The sequence below is a fragment of the Odocoileus virginianus genome, chromosome 2 (assembly GCF_023699985.2).
Source record: "Odocoileus virginianus isolate 20LAN1187 ecotype Illinois chromosome 2, Ovbor_1.2, whole genome shotgun sequence".
NCBI lineage: Eukaryota > Metazoa > Chordata > Mammalia > Artiodactyla > Cervidae > Odocoileus > Odocoileus virginianus.
This window is the reverse complement of record NC_069675.1, coordinates 100,986,344-101,005,664: the sequence shown is the minus strand read 5'-3', so window position 1 is coordinate 101,005,664 and position 19,321 is coordinate 100,986,344. Positions and strand designations below refer to the sequence as shown.

Here is a 19,321-nt window from a genome sequence, read left to right as displayed (position 1 = left end):
CTCGTCGCCTCTGCTGGGACGGTTAGGGGGCATCGGTCAGCCTCTGGGCATCAGACCCTGGTGCCGAGTCCCCAATCACACCCTTGCCCGTGGGTCCTGGTGGGCTAAGGTGGCGCCGCCTGGCCTGGAGGGGGCACCTGGCGGCTCAGGTGTGGCCGTCACGCTCTCCAGGACGGCCAAGCCTGGGCGCCTCCCCCAACTTGGGTGGGAGGTGTCTGAATCTCCTGTGTGTAAGGTCAGAACCTGGGACTGTCCCTGGGTTAGAAGGGCTCTGCTCCATTTTATTACGTGAGGGTGGCTTGTGGGTAGGAATTTTGACCGGGGAAGGGTGGACTTGGGGACTTTGACTGTGGGAGGGCGGACACGGGGACCTTGACCCTGGGAGGGCGAACACGGGGACCTTTATTTGGGACTCTGGACAGATTAGAGCATTCCCCCACCAGTCCAGCTCCAGGCCACTTTGGACCCTGACAAGTGTTTGCTCCTGAGTCTGTCACCTGAACCTGTGGGGGTTTCTGTCTTTTATCAGATACAGAATCGCCCAGTGAGGTGGGGCCTGGGGGTGCCCTGAGGGGCCCTCTTGCCTGGGCTGGGGCAGTGGCTTCTTGGGGCCCCACTGCATCTGCCTCCTGCTGCCTTGAACCGCTGGCCGTCTCCTGAGCCACTGAGGCCCCTGGGAGGGGCCCCCAAGCATGTCCTCTCGGGCAGGTTGGATCAGGTCTGGGGAACTGCCCTTCCTGGGGCATTTATTGCTGGGGTAAGGGCCACACTTGGGCCTGTGGGTACAGCCCCTGTGAGGGTGATGGACGCAGGAGCTCAGTGTATTGCGGGGGCGGGTGTTGGTCCCTGGGCCGGGGTCCCAGTGGCAGGTGAGCTCATGTGAGGAGCTGGGGTCTTCTCTGGGTCGTCTACTGGCCGTTGGTGACTGATGCTGGCAGGGTGACGCGGTCCTGGGGGGAAGGGGAGGAGCTCAGTGGCCGCTGGGGCCCTGTGCACTGTCAGGCCGAGTGCTCAGCACGCAGGGACCTGTGGCTCCGGCCCACCACCTCCACCTGGGGCTCCTACCGCACTGAAGAGAATGTTGTCGAAGCCGGGGGCCATGGCGTCCATCTCGCCCCAGGAGGGGCAGCCCCCCTTCTTCCGCAGCCAGCGCCGGCCCGCGACCCCGAGCAGCAGCAGCACGAGGAGGAGGAGGGCGCCGCCGACCACGGCCGGCACCAGTGCGGCCACCGCCCCGTCCCCTGTGGGCCGCAGGGCGCGTGACCCGGGATCCCAGTCCTGTCTCAGCCCCACCCGGGGTCAAGGAGTGTGCCGGCATGGCTGTCCCCACTGCCTGGGCTTTCCAGGCTCCCTCTGCAGTCACCGGTCATGGGCCGAGGCTGGGCCCTGGCAGGCACGGGGCTGCAAACCCGGGGGTCACGGCCCCAGGCTGGACGCCCCCTTTATCGCGAAGTCACAGCCACCAGGGGGCGCTCCAGCAGGAGGCTGGCCGCGGCCTCTGCCCGACTGGGGGCGGGAGCTCATTAGGCAGAGGCCAGGGGGCACCCTGCTCCTGGAGGCATGTGGCTCTCCTGGTCCCTCAGGGCCAGGGTGTGACCCCCCACCCCCGGGGCTGGCAGAGGCCCCGCCCTGGAGTAGAGCCGCCCGCTGGGCAGGGCCTACCCTGGCTGGGTGTAGGCAGCCGGCACCGCTGCCCAGCCCGGTACTCAACGTCGTCCAGGGCGATGGGCCCCACGGCCGGCTGGCCGCCCAGTGTGGCTTCAAACACGACCTGACAGGAGTGGGAGGAGGCTGTGTGGGCCGGGGCGGGGGTCGCAGCCGCCCGAGGGCTCCCGGGTTGGCCCGCCTGCCCCACCTGGAATTCCACGGTGCTGGCCACGTCCACCTGGCCCTCCAGCCACTGGTGCCGTCGGCGCCCGCCCGTGCCCCACACGGCCAGCTGCCCCTGCGTGCTGCTCAGGAGGACCCTCAGCTCGCCCTGGTCTGGGAGCAGGTGTCAGGACAGTCAGGTGAGTGGGGCGGCCCGCGCCCCCGCCCCGCCCTGCCCCGGAGCTCCGGGCCGCTCACGGAAGTGCTCGGGGAAGTCCATGCGGTACCAGAAGCGCAGGCAGGCGGCCGTGGTGGGCGGCAGAGGCTGGCTGACGAGCCCGGCCGCTTGGCCCCCAGGGCCCAGCACGCTGGTCTCAAAGAGGGCAAAGTGGCCTGGGAACGAGAGGGCGGGCGCCCGGCAGACCCGATGGAGCCGGCGCCCCGACCTGCGGCCTCCGACCCCGCCGGGCTCCGGGTGGGGTGGGGTGGGCTGGGCTGGGCTGGGCTGGGGTGTGGCGTGCGAGGCTCTGGGGCCCCTTCCCGCCTCAGACCCACCTGCCTCTGTGCCGAGTGTGTGGTCCACAGGGGGCTGCGCGTAGCGGGAGGGCAAGGCGCCGCTGCCCCAGTCCCAGCTGTACCCGCCCAGGCCGGGCCGGGGCACATGGCTCCAGCCACACAGACCAGCCTCAAAGTCACAGGAAGCTGCAAGGGGCCAGTCGTGAGGGTGCTGCCCCGCGCCCTCCACCCCTGGGCACCACTGCCGCGGGGCATGGAGCTCAGGCCAGGCGTCATGGGGGCGGCACGGAGCCAGGACCACCAGGAGCCAGGCCACGGGCTCCCACCTGGCAGGGGGCAGGGCCCATCCTGGAGGAGCAGGTCGTCCAGCGCCACGTAGGAGTGCTCCACGCCGGCGGCCACCGCCTCAAACACCACCTGGGGGGCACCGGGTGGGGGTCGCGCCTGCTGCGCCCTCGACAGCCCTTGGGGTGAGGAGGGCGCCCCACTCCACTCACCCTCCAGGCCCGCCCGGCCTGCACGTCCACACTGCCCAGGCGCCAGGCGGCTCCTCCACGAGAGCTAACGCTGAGTGCCTGCTGCCTGCCGGCCTCCTCCACATGGACCTTCAGGGTGCCTGCCGCCGAGTAGCCAGCCCCGTCAGCGCGGTGGGGGCTGCCCGCTTGGGCCCTGCGGTGGGGGGGCTCCCAAGGGGCCTCCTGAGGGGACCCCACGGCCCTGGCTCCCGGCAGCCCCTCACCCGGGTTGCGGAGGCTCAGGTGGTACCAGAAGGTCAGGCAGGCGGGCTGCAGCAGGGGGCGGTGCTCCTCCGAGGTCAGCAAGGCCGCGCGGCCACGGGGCAAGGCCTGCGGGCTCATGTCCACCACCATGTAGTGACCTGGGGGGCGGCGGAGTCAGCCTGCCAGCCGCCGCCCCGCCCTCCCCGCCCCCACCCATCTGCTCCCCACCCCACCCCAGCAGGCACCCTGAGCCGTCTCCGTGGTATGGTCAGTGTGGGGGCCCCACGAGGCGTTGGCCTGGCGAGTCCAGAGGCCCCGGCCCCCCGTGGAGAAGCCACAGGCAGAGTCCTCGAAGGAGCAGCGCCGGGGGGCCCAGCAGGGCCCGGGCCGCAGGGCCACGTCGTCCAGCGCCATGCTGCCGCGGTACCCGTCCCGGAGGCCCTCAAACAGCAGCTGGGGGGCGGACGGGGGTCAGCGGCTGGGGCCTCACCTCACCCACCGCTCCCGCACCCGGGGCCTCACCTGGTACTTGCCCGCGTCCGGCGGGTGGTGGAGGGTGGCCCAGGCCTCGTGCCAGCGATTGCCGTGGGTGCCAGACCGGAACCACAAGTGCGTTTCTGCCTCCCCTTCTCGCCTCATGGCCAGGCGCAGAGTCCCTAGAGGCAGGGGGTTGGGAGGGGACGAGGCCCTGACCCCTACCTTTCAACCCCTCCCAGGCACCCCAGGGGGCAAGAGGCAGGACCAGGGGCCCCTGAGCCTGAGGCCCTGCCCAGCTGGGGGCCTCACCGATCTGGGGACCGTAGAGGTGGAACCAGAAGGAGAGACACTCCTGAGGGGCTGTGGGCGCCTGGGGCTGGGTGAGCAGGTGGGCAGCGGGGCCCCGGGCAGGGGGGTCCGTGGGGTCCAGGAGCACGAAGTGGCCTGCGGGGGCACGAGGGGCTGGGCTGCGGAGGCCCCAGGCTGCAGGGGCTCGGCCCCGCGCGCGCCTCTGCCCTGGGAGTCGGGGTCTGGCGGCCGCCCCTGGGCACCCCGCCTCACCTTGGCCCGTGGTGTGGTCGTACCTCGGGCCACGGCTCCCGACCCGGTGCCACTGGGCATCTGTGAAGTGGCCACTGTGCCAGCCACAGGTCCCCCGCTCAAAGTTACAGGAGACCTCTGGGGCGGGTAGAGGTGGGTCAGTGCCCCCAACACCCCTCCTGAGTCCTGAGAGGGTGGGGGAGACGGGTTCCGGGAGAGGGGTCTCCCAGGAGCTCCTGGAGGAGGCCTGGGTGGGGGGCCGGGCACCCGGGGGAAGCACCTGAGTCTTCCTCAGCGGCTGCTGCAGGGCTGCAGCCCGTGAGCGTCACGTCGTCCACCCCTGCGCCCTGCTGCCCGGGGCCGTCCACGTCCACCAGCCCGACCAACTCCAGCTTCGCAGGGCACAAGGGAGGAGGCCGTCAGCCAGGGCCGGCTTCGCGGGGGCCCCTCTCCGCCCCAGGCCGCTCTCCTCACCTGGAATGGCCGGCAGCGAGCCCCAAGAAGGACCCTGTCCACCTTCCAGCCCCCAGCAGTGCTGCCCGGGGCCTGCCACACCAGCTCGCGGCGGCTGCCCTCCACCACAACCAGCTCCAGGAAGCCTGGCGAGGGGTCACCGTGGGCGGCCCGTCCAACCCCATCCCTCGCCCGGGTGCTCTGACCCCACACCCCAGGACGGGGCAGAGGATGTGAGGGGACGGTGGTACCTCGGGGGTGACTCTGAAGATAGTAAACCAGGCGGAGCTCGCAGCGGGGGCCCGAAGGGCCCAGGATGGGTGTGAGCACCCGGGCCTCCTCGCTCAGCTGTCCCCAGGCCTTCTGCACGGCCAGGAAGTGGCCTGGGGACAGCAGGCGTCAGAGCCGGTTCCTCCCCGGACCCTGACTCAGCGCCCTCCCTAGGGAGAAGGGGCAGCTGGAAGGCAGGCTGCCCTGGGCGGAGCCTCACCAGCAGCCCCGCGGGCATCCAGGCCGGGCCCGCCCCAGTCCGGGGCCGGGAGGCGCGCCCACTGCAGCCGCCCCACGCTGGCGTCCTCCCAGCCCCCGCCTGAGGGCGACTCGAAGTCCGTGGTGCCTGCAAGGGCAGGGGGCATGGATGGGCCTGGGGCCTTGCCGGCCGCTCCCAGAGGGCAGGGTCGAAGGGAGGTGAGGCCCCCGCCCGCTCACCGCACTCCTGCTCATCCTCGCCCCCCGGGCACTGCTCCTGGAAGTCACACAGCTGCTCCGGGGGGACACACAACTCCCCACAGAAGAAGTGTCCAGGCTCGCAGAAGCTCTGAGGCCGCAGGCTGGACGGCTGGGGCCAGGGGCCGGGGGCCCAGAGCCCAGGAGGGGGGCCGGCCGGCTCTGTGGGCCAGCGCAGGGGTCAGGCTGGCTGGCAGGGGCTGTGCTTCTCCTGGGGTGGGGCGTGGGGTGCCCAGCAGGCTCACCTGGGACTGGCTTGCAGTGGTCAGACAGGATGAGGTCGTCCAGGCCCACGACGCCCCCGGGGCCTGTCTGCCCAGCCAGGAAGATCTGAGGACGGACGGGGTCAGGGGCGCCCCAGCACCCCTCTGTGATCCCCAGGCCAGTCTGACCCCCTGAGTCCTCTCCCCAGAATCCACACCTTGTCCTTATCTTTTGCTGGACACCCAGCCCTTCAGGGGGCATCTCTGCAGGGAGCCCCTCCCGTCCTCTGGCCTGCCCTTCTCCTGAGACGGTGGAGGGGCCCCGGACCTCCCTGCCTCCCCCAACGATGCTGCCCTCGCCAGCCTCACCCGAAAGCGTTGCTTGCTCTGGATGTCAACTCGGTCTCGGACCCAGGCGGCCCCCAGCTCCCCTTGGCGCCTGCGCAGCAGGATGGGGGGCTGGGGGGCCGCAGGGCTCCCCGTCTGTAGGAACACCTGGAGGCAGCCAGCCTCAGACCCATGCAGGTAGTGATAGAAGATGAGCTGGGAGGGGAGCAAGCACAGTCAGCAGAGACGCCGCAGGGCCTGGGCAGGCAGGACGGCGCCCTGCGGCTCCCACCCACTCACCGAACAGTTGTGGGGGGCTGAGGCCTGGAACTCGGGGCTGGAGACGACCGCTGGGGCGCTGGGCTCGGCCACGGACGCGAGGAAGGAACCTGGGGAGACAGCAGGCACAGGCCAGGGCAGCTGGTGGGGCGGGGCGGGGGCCCTGGGGCAGGGCGGGGGTCCCGGGGCGGGGCGGGGATCCCCGGGGCCTCACCCTGCGCACTGTTCCAGGTGTGGTCACCACGTGGCCAGGCGGGGTGCCCAGGGCCACCGGCACTGCGGTTCCGGGTCCAGCCCTCTGAGTGGTTCCACAGGCCAAGGCCCATCTCAAAATCCGTGGCTACGTAGTGTCCTGGGGGGCGAGGGGGCTCCGGCTGCCGAGCAGGGCCTCCTGCCTGGCCCCCCCTGCCGCCCAGGCCTGTGCTCACGGCCCCGGCTCTGGCGCACGTCAGCTGTCTCAGCCCCCGAGGGATGGTGTCAAGGGCCAGCACCCCCGTCCCACTCACGGCAGGGGGCCGCGTCCTCATCTGAGCGGTCCCCGCAGTTGTCCTCCCCATCGCACAGCTGGGGGGGGTCCACGCAGGCCTCGTTCTGGCAATGGTGGTGCCCCAGGGGGCAGTGCGCCTGGGGGGCTGGGGGCAGGGTTAACACATCACCTGCCCCAAGTCCCCGGGCGGGGCCGCTGACCAGGGCCTCCTGCTGACCCCCTCGCCCCTCCAGGAGTGGGCCCACGGCCAGGGGACCTTACTGGGCAGCCCGCAGCGCCAGAAGGCCACGTCGTCCAAGGCCACGGTGCCCCTGTGGGTGGCATTTCGCGTGGCAGAGAAGGTCACCTGGAGAGAGCGAGGTCCTTAAGTCAGGGCTCGGGCCCTGCCCGCTGTCCCCGACATCCAGAGCGCCCATCTCACCCTGAAAGCGCCCCGGATGCGGCCGGTGGGCACCACCAGCTGCTGCCAGTCTGGGCCCCATGGCCCTGCGCTCCGCCACAGGGTCAGAGTCTCCACACCGTGGGTCAGCTCCAGCCGCAGCTCGGCCACATCTGCAGTGAGGGGTCCGGTGGCAGCTCAGGCCCCAGGCCTCCCCCAGGCCTGTGGCTGTGCACGCCCCAGGACCCCTGCCCACCCTGGGGGCGCCCTCCTGTCTCTGCACCCCTCCTCTTGGGTCACCTGACTTGAGTCATGGGGTACAGGCACGCACCTCCTGAGGCTGCGTGGTACCAGAGCCTCAGCTCGCAGGTCGGGGCAGCCTCGTGCAGGACCGGGGAGCGCAGGGCCGCGGTGGCCGTCTCCTTCCCGCGATGTGTGCCAACCGCCGCGTACCAGCCTGGGCAGCCGAGAGGTCAGGAGACGGGGCGGGAGGCACGGAGGGCTGCAGGCCGCGTGGAGCCCCGCCCAAGCCTCACCGAGGTCGGTGCCCAGAGTGTGGTCTGTGCGCGGCCCCGGCCCCTCTGGCGACGCGCCCGCGCGGTCCCGGAGCCAGCGGTAGCCCGCGGTGCTGATGTCCCGCCAGCCACAGGAGTCCTGCTCGAAGTCGCAGGTGAAGGGGGCGCCCGGGCTGGGCGAGACCCCGTGGTAACCTGCAAGGGCAGGGGGTCAGGTGGGGCGGCCGCGAGGGCTGGCCCCACCGCTGCCCCCTGGCCCCGGCTCACCGCACTGCGCCTCGTCGGGGCAGCCCCTGCAGTCACACATGAAGTTGCACACGGCCTCGCGGGGGGGCCTGCAGTGGTTGGGCACCCAGGCCCAGCCAGGGGACCCTGTTACCAGCAGAGACAGCTAGGTGGCCCGGGGTGGGGAGGTCTGCTGTTCCCCAGCCCAGAGACCCCTCAGAGTTGGGCGTCCTGGGATATCTGGGGGCCGGGCCAGGAGGTCATGCAGGGAGGAGGCCAGAAACCCATGGAGAACTGCCCCCTGGGGACCCCTGTCAGGCCCAGGAGGGCAGGTCTGGCCCTGGAGAGGCTGGCTGTCAGGACGGAGTGCCTGGGTGTGCGAGGGACTGAGGATCCCCGACATGGGTCCCTCCCCAGAGAGGAAAACCGAAGTCCAGCACTACTCCGGAGGGGCTGCGGCAGGGTGGGCCAGGCCCTCTCAGGCTCCACCCAGGTGGAGAGTGCCGGCTAGGGTCTGCCTTCAGGGACCTCTCGTCTTGGAGCCTGGGTGGAGACTAGGCCAGGGCAGGCTGGACGCTGGCCCCTACCCCAGTGGGGCTATCCCCAGGACCCCGAGGGCTTGCCTGGCGTCCCCACTGCAGGCCATCCCGGGCCCGTGTCCCTCCTTCCCTGCAGACCCAGCAGCCAGGCCCCCGGACATTCCTGCTTTAGGAGCCGGGTCGGCGACTCACCGAGGAGCATGACCACAGCGGGCAGGAGGTGGCTGTGCAGAGGCATGGTCAGGCCCGAGGCAGGGAGGCCTGGGGCGCTGTGTACCCCAGCCAGCCTGGTGGGGACTCTGCCTAGATATCAGTCTGAGGCCCCGCAGACCGACTCTGCTCTGACCGCGGACCGGTTAAGCCCTTTCTGTATCTGCAGCCCCTCACCTGGCCCCACCCCGTGCTGACAAGGACAAACATCTGGCTGTAAATGCATCCAGGAAGAGAGGCCCCGGCCTGGGGGGACTCCCACCCGCCTGGCCCCTTTTGGCTGAAGGTCAGGCCTCTGCCGTGGTGCCCACCGCTGCCCAGCCCTGCCTGGTGGAGGCCCCGCCGGAGACAGGACTGAGTGGCACAGGCCTCAGCTGCTTCTCCTGGGGTCTCTGGTCCCGCAGAGTTCAACTCAGCCGGGCAGGAGCCCAGCTGGTACAAAGCCTGCACCTGGCTTGAGTTCCCTGCACGGGGAGGGGGCAACCCTAGCAACCAGGGACGTCGTCCCTCCCCGTAACTCAGCCTGTGGGTCCCTCTTTGCTTGCTCGCTTAAAAATGATGACTGTTTTCTCGTCGAGCGTCCAAGCAATGTAGTGTAGCCTGGGCGCAGCCAGGTACGGTGTCCAGAGGAGCCGCGGGGCTCTGGGCCTTGTGGCACTGACCCCAGCGGAGGATCTGGAGCCAGGTGCTGCCCAGTTTATCACTGTCTGGACTTGGGAGCTTGCCTAACCTGAGCCTCAGTTTCCTCATCTTTGAAAGTGTAACGATGGCGCATGTCTGGAGAGGCTCCTGTGAGGGCCCTAGAGCCCAGAGGTGGGCACAGCGTGATGGAGGCCTCTGCTCCCCACAGCACCAGGAGGAGCGTCCCGGGAGAGGGGCTCCAAGTGTGACGCCCGATTTACTTGAAGGAGCCGGAGGCAGGGGTCCCTGATTCTGGAGTCGAGGGGCCACAGACCACCCTACTCGTGACCTCAGTTAGCAGTGGCCGAAACAGGGGTTGCTGGTGCCCCCCACTCCATACTGGGAGGGGCCCCCGCCTCCGCAGGCTGGAGGGACTCGGCCCTAGCTTATTGCGTAAGGGCTTGTCAGGCCTCTTCCCAGATGACCGTGGGGACAGCAGGTGCATGGAGAAGCAATCAGGCCATAAACGGGGGCAGCGACCAGGGCCCCCTTATCAGGCCCCAAAGGGCTGAGTGTGCACGGCCACTCCCTGGGCCTCCGGGGTAGAGCCAGGTGAGGGGCAGCCTCCAGCTCTCGGCCACCCACCCTCGCTACCTGCAAGCACAGAGACGTGAGCTGAGAACACAGACGCCGAGACACACAGCGCCCAGGGAGCAGCAGAGCTGACGATGCTTTTAATTCTCCTGAGAAGGAAGCCCAGGCACCGAGGCCTGGCAAGGGTGGCAAAGGGCCAGGGGGTGCAGTCTGGCCCCTAGGGAGGGGTCTTCAGGGCAGAGTTCTGAGTGGGCTGCTGGATGGACCGGGCCTCGAGTGGGCCTCAGTAGCCATCGTCAGCCCACGTGACTTCGTAGTCCGGATACTTGGCTTTGATCTTCTCCGTGGAGACAGAGTGTTGGGCACGACCGTAACCCTGAAGGAAGAAGGTGGCTCTCACATGCCCAGTCCTGGCTCTGGGGGCCCCCAGGCAGCAGGGACACCAGGAGCCAGCTGGGGAGGAGGCTGTCATCCCCCTAGCCACCCGAGCCACGCTCCTGGGGGAAATGTGGCCTCCAGGGTGAGCCAACCTGGAGGGAGGGCCCTCCAGCCAGAGGCCGAGCTGGCTCTGGGTGCCCCGTGACCCTGCAGGTAGAGTGGTGAAGGGAGAGGCAGGTGTTCGAGCTCCATCGCAGTGCTGGCGACCTCGAAGCGCTGGAGCACTTGAAGTGCAGGAGGACAGAGGCCCAGCCAGGCCTTCGGGGCAGGAACAGCACACAGCCCATGGGGGGCGAGCAGTGGCTCCCACCCACCCCGTTTCCTGTGTCATGCCCCGTGGAAACCGGGAGGCTGCGGGCCCTGGAGGCAGGGTTCTGTGGCTGAGAAGGGCCGGGTGTTCCCCAGCCAGGACTGGGGCCCTCAGCTGTGGGCTCACCATGGAGTAGCCGTACACGTGGATCTTCCTGTCCTGGCTCTGGTGGGAGATGCGCCCGCCCCCCAGGCACTCGCAGTCATAGCCCTTTTTCTGCATCTCGCCTGATACCTTGTCGTAGATGTCGGCTGGAATGGGAGGGGGGCTCAGCACCAGCCAGGGTGGAGGGAGTCTGAGGCCCTACCCCTGCCGCCTCCAACCTCCGGCCCCCCGGCTCTAAGCAGCCCCCGCCCCCAGGAGAGAAGACCCTCTGGACGGGAAAAAAGGGAGGAGGGGGTGCGCCTGGGCAGGGGCCCTGGGACTAGGAGGGAGGGTAGGGCCACGGCACCCCTTGTCTCCAGGACAGTCTAGATACCTCCCCGCCACCCAAGCCAGCCGGAGAGGAGACCCGGCACAGGGTTTAGCCCCGCCCCGCCCCGCCCCGCCCCAGCCGCGCTGGCCCCGCCCACAAAGCCCGAGGCCCCGGCCCGCCCCGCCCACAAAGCCGGCCGCCCCGCCCTCACCGTGGTACTCGGCCCACTTATAGCCGCGCACGATCTCTTTGGTCTCCCCAGCCGGGGTCCCGGAGGGCGGTCCCGCGTGGACTCGAATCAGCACATACTTGAAGACGCCGTCGGAGTCGATGTCCACGTCCGGGATCTGGGCGAGGCCCGCCGCCGCCATGTTCCCGGAGCGCGCTCGCCCTGCGGCCCGCGGCCCTGCCCCACGCGACCCCGGGCTGCGCGGACCGCGCGGGGGGTGGGGCCTGGAGGCCGCTGGCCAATCCCGCGGGGGCATGCTGCCCGGGCCCAGCGCCTCAGCCAACCGCGCGGCCGACTGGCGGCACAGACGGGCCAATCGAGGCCCAGCTCCTTGCAGCGCGGTGACCGCGCCGGCTCCCCTTAAAGGGGAACGAGGAGCCAGGAGTGGGTGCGGATTCTTTTCAGCCCACGGAGAAGCCCCTTCCTGGGGTTCGGGGGCGGCTGACGGGCCCCTCTTGGGGGCGGTGCTGGGCGACCCACGAGGCGCAGGGGGCGCGCGCTGTCCCTGACTCCCCCCGCAGATCACGCGCGCTGCCCTCGGCTTCCCCCCGGGTCCCCGCAGCGTATCTGAGGGCCTCACGCCCGGGTACTCCGCCTGCTGTCCCGCGGCCTTCCGCCCGCGTCCTCACCGAGTCCCACGGTCTCCCGCCCCCTGCCCCCACCGAGTCCCACGGTCTCCCGCCCCGCGTCCCCACCGAGTCCCGCGGTCTCCCGCCCCGCGTCCCCACCGAGTCCCGCGGTCTCCCGCCCCGCGTCCCCACCGAGTCCCGCGGTCTCCCGCCCCGCGTCCCCACCGAGTCCCGCGGTCTCCCGCCCCGCGTCCCCACCGAGTCCCGCGGTCTCCCGACCCCCGTCCCCACCGTGTCCGACTCTCTCCTGCCTCCCACTCCACGTTGTTCAGTGGTTTCCCACCCCTGTTTCCGAAGGCCCGCCCCCCACGGCTCCGAAAATCTTCAACGTCGCACCCACTCTGAACAAAAAACGAGGCAGCAGTGGCTACATTCGAGTTATATTTTCCTTGGTTCGAAAGCGTTCCCCCTCTGGAAGTAACCCCAATCCAGGGTCCTTCCTGGACGGCGGGTGGGGCCGAAGGCGGAGTCCCCTGGGCAGGGGGCGCAGCGGCCGGTTTGTGAGGCCGCGAAGGCGGGAGGGGCTAAGCGGGGCGCGTGGCCGGTGGGAATGCGCGGAGCCGAGGCAGGCGCGCTGGCAGGTGGAGGAGAAGGAACGAGGGAAGATGGGCGCGGGTGCATGGTCGGGGGTGAGGGCCGCGACCGGAGGTGGGGGTTGGGGGCCCCACAATTTAATTTAATCGATGCCTCCATCACCTGGCCCTGACGGGGGCCTGGGGCTTCAGGAGGGCCCTTCCGGGCGCCGGGCCTCGCCCTCTCGGGCCAGGGCCAGCGGACAGCCCCCGGCGAGAGCGGGGATAACGGACACTGGAGCGTGCATTCCCGAGGGCCGGAGCCGGGCCGCCAGCCTCAAGCGTCCAGCCTGCACCACAAGGCGGGGCCAGAGCGAGCTAGAGCGCGGGCGTTTACGCAGTTGCGCCCCCCACACCCCTGACGGACCGCCGCCCTTTGGAAGTAGCTCGCTCCCGCCCCTGCTGCCATCCACGTGTTCCCCGCCCTGCTCCAGACTGGGGACGAACCTCCTCCTCTGTCCTCACTAGGGCTACGGATAGGGTCCCAGCTGGACCTAGGAGGGCCTCCTGGGCCGGTCGCGCTCACTCAGCTTCTGCACCTGCTCCCGCCTACCTCTGAGGTTAGGGCCGCTCTGGCGCATGCCTAGGGCTGTCGACCAGGTGAGGGCAGGCAGCCCAACCCACGCCCTGCCGGGTCTGAGCTCTGGCCAGCGCCCCTCCCCTCTGCTTCCTCAGCCCAGGGCCTCCTCCCCTCTGGCTGGGTGTCTTGTGCCTTGGTTGAGGACTCCCCCCGCCCCCCCGAGTGCCCCCCTTCACTGCTGCTCGCCCCAACCCTTGCGGCAGGGCGGGCAGCACCGTCAGTGTACCGAGGTCTGACCAAGTAGGGGCGAGGGCCCCACGCAGGTCCCTGCCGGCCCTGCCTGCCCACCAGGCCAGGACGTGCTCGGGATGCGGACACACCGAGACCAACCAGCGTGTCTGTCCTCCAGAGAGGAAGAGCCTCTGAGCAGGGTGCATCCCAGACCACAGGAAGCGGGTGGGGGTGTGTGTTTAAAGGGACAGGACTAGGCTTTGGTCAACTCGGGCTCCTGGACCACAGCGAGCCGCGGATGGAAAGGCTCCAGGGAGGCCCTGCAGATGCGGACGGGTCGGATACGCGCGGTCGGGTCTGCAGTAGTGACCCCTCCGCGCAAAGGCAGGGCGGGCTGGTCCTCAGACCCACCCCGCCTCCCAGCGGGGAGCACCAAGCGGCCGAGGACCTGCCTCTAGGGAGACCCGAGGGAGAACTGGGGGAGAGGGAGCCCGGCGGGACTGGGAAGGTTGTCGCCCGAAGGGGGCGGAAAGGCGGCGCTTCTGGAGACCGCGACGGGGCGGAGCTTGCGGCGATGTGGGCGGGGCCTTGTGGACTGGGCGGGGCTTGGGTGGACCGGATAGGGTTCACGGTGGGCCCCGGGTGGACTGGGCAGGGCTTGGTGGACCTGACGGGGTTCAGGGTGGGCCCTGGGTGGGCTGGGCGGGGCCGGGCGTTCCCCCGCGGCTCACATGATGTCATCCAAGAGGTTCGCACTGGCCACCCAGTCGAGCGCGCGCGGCTCGGACGCAGCCATGATCATGCACATGAAGGGGCGGCCGGTGCGCCGGTCCGTGGGGTAGATGGTGGTGGGCGTGAAGCGCCGGTTGGCTTCGACAAACTCGCAGAGCTGCTCGTAAACGCGCGGGAACTCGTGGCGCAGGAAGACGCCGCGCAGCCGCAGCTCTCGCTGAATGTGAATGAAGGCCACCTCGCGTGCTCGCCGGCCCGCCTCGCCGTCCTGGTCTAGGCCCGCGGTGCCGGGCGGCGGCGTCAGGATCAATGTCTCCATGTCGGGTTCGCGGCCCCGCGCGGGGGGCGGCCTTGCTGGGCTGCCGGCCGCCAGAGCCACTTTGGCGAACTTGCGCACCGTGGGTCCTGGGCTGCGAGGCGCGGGCGCTGGCCTGGCAGGGGCGCCGGGCGGGGTGGCCCCGGGGCCCACAGCCACCGACACGCTAAGCAGGAAGCACTCGGCTGGTTCGTAGAGGCGCCCAGCGGCCGCCAGCTCCCGAGCATAGCTGCCCAGTGGGGCCGCGTGCGTGGCCAGCTCGCGCAGCGACAGGTAGGTGGGCGACAGCAGCAGCCCCTCGAGGCCGAAGCGCAGGAAGTTGTCTGCGGAGCCGGGGCTCGGGAAGCCCAGGAAGAGCACCCCGCGGCCGCGGGACAAGAAGCCGACTCGCGCGATGCGCGAGAAGGCGCGGTGCACCGGGCCGCTATCGCGGCAGAACTGCAGCACGTGGCGGCACACGCTGCCCACGCGGCCGTACACGCAGCGCGCCTTGTGCGCGTCCCAGTCCTCGCGGCGGCACAGGCGCGAGCAGTAGTAGGTGTAGCAGCTGTGGCAGGACTTGAAGTAGAGGCAGGCGTTGAACATGGTCTCCGTGCGCCCGCAGCGCGCATTGGAGCACGTCATCAGGTCGTCCTCGTCGGCGCTGGGCTCAGGGGAGGCGTCGGTCGCCTGCCCCTGGCCCGCGGGCTCCTCGGCGCTACCGGCAGACGCAGGTGGCGAGCGTGGCGCCAGCGCCGGGCCCCCGGGCCCCGAGGGCCGCGAGTCGAGCAGGCGCCGCAGCTGGCGGCCCAGGCCGTCGGACGCGGGCTCGAGCGCCTGGCCGGCTGGGGACCGCGAGTCGATGACCAGGTCAGTGATGAGCTCGTCCAGCTGTTCGAGGCTGCGCTGGCGGCCAGAGGCGGGGCCGTCGGGGGCGGCAGACTGAGATTGGCGGGGGCGGCTCCCCGGCATCTCCCAGCTCCTGGCGGCCGGGCGCTCGGCGGCGCGCAGGTCGTTGTCGGTGATGGTGATCTCCGGTGTGACGTACCAGTTTCGGCTGGGGCCCTCCCCCGCACGGCCCTTCTCCGACAGCGACGTCTCGGACAAGGACAGCGCCGCGTAGCGTCGGGGCGAGGTGGACAGGTTCACGACGACGGGCGGGCGCCGGCCTTCAGGGGACGTGCCCCGCGGCTCCCGCGCCTCGTGGCCCAGGAGGTTCTCGTAGCTACGGCCACGGCCCAAGGGGTCTTCGCGGCGCGGCCCTGGTGCCAGGATGTTGTCCCAGGAGCGCGAGTAGTGGCGGCTGTCGGTCGCTAGCCGGGGTGGACTGGTGCCCGTGCCGCCGTGCCAGGAGGCAAGCAGCGGGCCGGGGTCCGGCGGGGGCGCCACCTGCAGCGTGCGGTAAGGCCGCGGCCCCCAGTCGCCCCAGGCTGGGCTGCCTCGCGGGTGTGGATAAGTCCGCGTCAGGGCTTCTCGATTGCGGTACCGCCCAAAGTCCTCAGTGTAAAACGCGCGGGCGGCGGGGCGGGCTCGAGGCTCCTCGGGGGCATAACGTGGGCCGCAGGGCGGGCCGTAGGCGCGGGGGGCTTCCCCGTAGTAGGAGCGGGAGGGAGGTTCCTGGACCGGGAAGGTGCGAACTTCCCCCGCGTAGTAGCCGCTCCCCCGTCTTGGACTGGGCCCCGGGGGCTCTTCGGGCAGAAAGGGCCTGGGATAGTAGCCGTCGAAGGGCGGCCCTGGGCTGGCCATGAAGCCCCCAGGGTGGCCCTCGGGTTCCTCCGTGTAGAAGAACTGGGTGGGCCCCGGCGGGGTGGTGAAGGGCACACTCCGGCGCTCGGCGTAGTCCCGGGGCCCGGGGAGCAGCCCGTCGCAGTACAGCGCCCGGGGGTCGGTGCAGTACGACTCACTGGGGGTGGGGGTGCGCGAGAGGGCCCCGTGGCGAGGCCCGGGCACCGTGAGGCCGTGGAGCTGCGGGGCGGCGCGGGGCCAGGGCGCGGTCTCGGGGGGCCCGCAGGGCCGCGAGCTCCGGGCGGCGTGCTGCAGCACCGCTTCGTCGGGCTTGATGTCCAGGCGGCAGCGGACGTGGGGGGCGGGCCCCGCGGGTGGCTCGACTGGCGCGCAGCGGTTGGCCGCAGCGCAGAGGGGCGCGATGCGGCCGGGGCCGCCCCGCTGCGGCTGTAGCTTGATGGGGTGCAGCTCGTTGGCGAGCGCGCGCAGCGCGGGGTACGCGGGCTCCCGGCGGGGCGACGCTTCGGCCCGCGCCGCTCGCTGCGCTTCTCGGCCTCGGCGCGGCAGCACGGGTGGTGAGGCGGGCGCGGGTGCCAGGCTCGGGGGCGCGCGGGGGGCGCTTTTGGAGCGGGCGCGGCGCCGGGTCTCGCCTTCGCGGGATCGGGCGCGGGGCGCGGCGGGCTCCGGGGGCGGCGCCTCCGGGCGGGCCTCCATGGTCGCCCCGTCCAGCGCCTCCAGGAAATCGAAGCTTCGACAGTGGCGCTTGTTGAAAGGCGCGGGCGCCGCAGGCCGGGCCATGGGGCGCTCACATGGCGGGGGCCTCGACACGGGCCCCGGGGCCGCCACCTTGATGTCCTGGTACACGGTCGACACCAGCAGGTCCGGTGGGTCGGTGCGGGTCATCTTAAAAGGAGTCTCCAGGCGTCAGCTCACTCGGCCTTTCGGGGCTTTCGCCCTGAGGGGAGATGCAGGTCAGGGCGGCCCCTCAGCAGCCCAGGCCCCGCTAACGCCCAGCGCTGGCCCGGCTTACCTGGGGCACAGCCCGGGAGGCAGCCAAGGCCTGCGGCCACAGGCACGTGTTCCATGCCGGCGTCAGAGGCACCTGCAGGGGAAGCCCGGCTGTCCAGCCGTTCGGGTCCTGCCCCCTCCTCCAGATCATCCTTTCTGGGCCACTTTCTGCTGGGAGGAGGTGGTTACCAGAAAGGGGATGTCATCGCAGCGGTCCCCGAACGCCTCTGCTCACTAGTGACCACTGGCAGGCTGGGGTTGACTCCCTTTTTGGGGACAGGCCAGTAGTGGGGTAGGAAGAGTGAGAGTGACCCCAGGACCACCCTACTGGTGCCCACAGTTGGAACAACTGTGTGCTCACTGGGGACCTTCACAGACTGCCTTAAGGTGTCAGCTCCTATAAAGCAGGTGATGAAGCCCCCTCCTAACGCCTAGTGCAGAGCAAGCCCCCCTCCCCCCGCTGCAGTCTGAAGCCCCTGGCCCCAGCCTTAAGCAATGTTAACCAGCCTCCTGCACCCCTCCGCCCCCCCCCCCCCCAACTGGCAGGGCTGGACATGCAGCCGTCCTCCAGCGCTGTGTCAAGGCCCAGCGCAGAGGCCCCTGTGGGCCCTGAAGGAGCCCAGGCGTGGCACGGAGGCTCACGGGCTTGCTGCCCTGCCCTCTGTCTCCGTGTGGCTCTGGCCACAGCAGTGCTTCCGGAGATCATATCTGGGCCCCAAAGCTCCCTTTGCTTTGCAGGAGCCGCCTCTGACTCTCCCCCTTTTGGGGGTGGTTGAAACCCACCAAGCTCTTTGGGGCTGTCATGACAGGGCCGGGAGAGTGACCCCCCCCCCATCTTTGCAGCGAGTGCACAGCAGCCGGAAACCAGGCCCTGGCTGCTGGACCACGTGGGGGTGTGTGAGCTCAAGGAGCTCAAGGCTGCCCCCAGGTCCCTGAGCGGCGCAGCAGGCCAGGAGGCTGCCAGCAGGGGAGGCAGGGCAGTGGGTGGATCGAGCCCCTGCCACCCGCTATTCTCAGGCAGGCCCTCCCCACAGCATCACGGGAGAGCTCCATGGAAACCTGAGGTTCCATGCCCCCGCATGCAGGCTGAGCTGGGGTCCACCCCTCTGTACCAGGCCCACGTTCAGACTTGAGCCACCGGCTTCTCTGGGTGCCCAGAGCCTGCACAGGCTGGGGATGGAGGGGAGGTGGCTCAGACATTAGTACAGGGTCTCCACCGCCTCACAGGCTGGGGGAGCATGCTCCAAGGTGAGCTTGGAAAAGCGGGGAGCTGGGCGCTCACCTGGCAGGACCTCTGGTCTGGCTGACCCTCTGTGTCCCTGGTGTGCCAGGGCTTTCCCGCCAGCAGAGCTGCCCCCCGGGTCAGGGCCACCCAGGCCCAGTGCTTGCCCCCCTCTCAGCCTCAGCTCCCCCGACCTGTCCCTGGTTTGCAGGCCCGTCCCCCTCCACCCCCTCCCACCCTGAAGCCAGGCCAGGACTGGGGGCTGGATGACAGGGTATGAGGCTCTGCCCCAGGGAGGTGACAGCCCGGCCTTGGCGCTGCCGCGGCCCCGAGGAGCCAGACTGGGCGACACCCCTTCCCTTGGGGATGGGACGGTCTGCCCCCGCCGGGGTCCCAGGCCTAAGGAGCCCGGCAGGTGGCCCTCCCCGGCGCGCTGCCCGGCCCAGCCCCGAGCCCCCGGTGGTGGGGACCGCCGTCCTCCGAGGGCGCAGCGTCCCCGTCCTCGTGGGCACCGCACTCACAGAAGATTCGCGGGGCAGCGGCCTGGACCCCTTACCTGGGCGGTGCTCCTGCACCGCGCCCGGCGGTCTGCGCAGGCCCGAGCGCGCTCCGCCGTCCCCCGCGCCGCCGCGGCCCCGGCACCGGCAGAAGCTTCGAGGCAGCGGCGCGAGGCTGCCGGCCCGCTCGGTGCTGCCCCCGATGGCGGCCGGCGGGACTGCACTTAAAGGGACCGCGCGGTGGGCCGGGGACCTGCGTGGCGCGCTGGCTCCTGCTTGGGGCCGAGCTGGGCGCGCGGTGAGGGGTTCTCTGCGCCCTCAGGTACAGGCCTGGAGTCCAGCGAGACCTAGGGCCGGGGAGTACCTGGCCCATCCTGCCCGCCCCCACCTTCCAGACACCTGCTGGAGGGCAGCTGGCATCCTGGCTGGCCTTGGAGGCAGCACAAGTCCCAGCCGTGCTGCGGACAGCTCCCGGAATTCACGCCTGCGGCCGGCCTAGGCAGGAGCAGATGGGCAGCCCCACGCCCTGCTGGCCTCTGTGCTGCATGCCTGTCCTCGCCAAGGCCTCCCCGGGAGGACAGGCTTCTCTGCCCCCTGTGTCCGGCAGGTGGAGGCCCCATTGCCCTGATCGGGTGTGCACACCCTTGAACTGCATGGTGACACCTACGGGGCTGAACCAGGACAGTCCAGCCTGGCAGATGGGCAGGGCACTGGTGCCTGCGGCTCCCAAGGGGCGGGGTCGGCCACGTTCCGGGCCTGTGAGCCGAGGGGCCCTGGGGCCAGTTCCAGGTCAGTCTGGTCCTCATGCTAGTGGGCACTACGAGGATAGCCAGCTGGGCTACAGAGCGCCCTTATGGGTCGGTGTGGTGCCCAGCCCTC

General features: G+C 70.5%; 3 protein-coding genes across 6 annotated transcripts; all 3 read right to left on the bottom strand.

Moving 5' to 3' along the window:
* Nucleotides 1-714: 714 nt before the first annotated feature.
* MAMDC4 (MAM domain containing 4) lies at nt 715-9,154 on the bottom strand. Its single transcript, XM_070472881.1, has 26 exons — nt 9,023-9,154; nt 7,698-7,821; nt 7,452-7,625; nt 7,247-7,372; nt 6,958-7,088; nt 6,798-6,882; nt 6,556-6,681; nt 6,264-6,401; nt 6,071-6,159; nt 5,813-5,986; nt 5,486-5,570; nt 5,223-5,402; nt 5,005-5,130; nt 4,766-4,897; nt 3,831-4,199; nt 3,567-3,700; nt 3,290-3,497; nt 3,065-3,202; nt 2,823-2,941; nt 2,652-2,742; nt 2,365-2,511; nt 2,068-2,202; nt 1,856-1,983; nt 1,663-1,771; nt 1,066-1,241; nt 715-950 (listed from the first exon to the last, which is right to left on the bottom strand). The coding sequence occupies exons 1-26, from the start codon at nt 9,152-9,154 to the stop codon at nt 909-911; spliced, it is 3,618 nt and encodes a 1,205-aa protein (XP_070328982.1). The 3' UTR covers nt 715-908.
* Nucleotides 9,155-9,731: 577 nt separating this feature from the next.
* On the bottom strand, nt 9,732-11,605 carry PHPT1 (phosphohistidine phosphatase 1). The gene is made up of 3 exons (XM_020888472.2): nt 10,994-11,605; nt 10,494-10,618; nt 9,732-9,995 (listed from the first exon to the last, which is right to left on the bottom strand). The coding sequence occupies exons 1-3, from the start codon at nt 11,265-11,267 to the stop codon at nt 9,903-9,905; spliced, it is 492 nt and encodes a 163-aa protein (XP_020744131.2). The 5' UTR covers nt 11,268-11,605; the 3' UTR covers nt 9,732-9,902.
* A 399-nt stretch (nt 11,606-12,004) lies between these two features.
* AJM1 (apical junction component 1 homolog) lies at nt 12,005-18,808 on the bottom strand. Of its 4 annotated transcripts, none has more exons than XM_070456108.1 (3): nt 18,467-18,808; nt 16,746-16,891; nt 12,005-16,670 (listed from the first exon to the last, which is right to left on the bottom strand). In XM_070456108.1, the coding sequence occupies exon 3, from the start codon at nt 16,616-16,618 to the stop codon at nt 13,691-13,693; it is 2,928 nt and encodes a 975-aa protein (XP_070312209.1). In that variant the 5' UTR covers nt 16,619-16,670; nt 16,746-16,891; nt 18,467-18,808; the 3' UTR covers nt 12,005-13,690. The 4 variants fall into 4 exon arrangements, with proteins under 4 accessions (XP_070312209.1, XP_070312198.1, XP_020744130.1 ...); XM_070456097.1 differs by having other exon boundaries at nt 16,746-16,894; nt 18,502-18,808; XM_020888471.2 differs by having other exon boundaries at nt 18,502-18,808.
* Nucleotides 18,809-19,321: the final 513 nt, after the last annotated feature.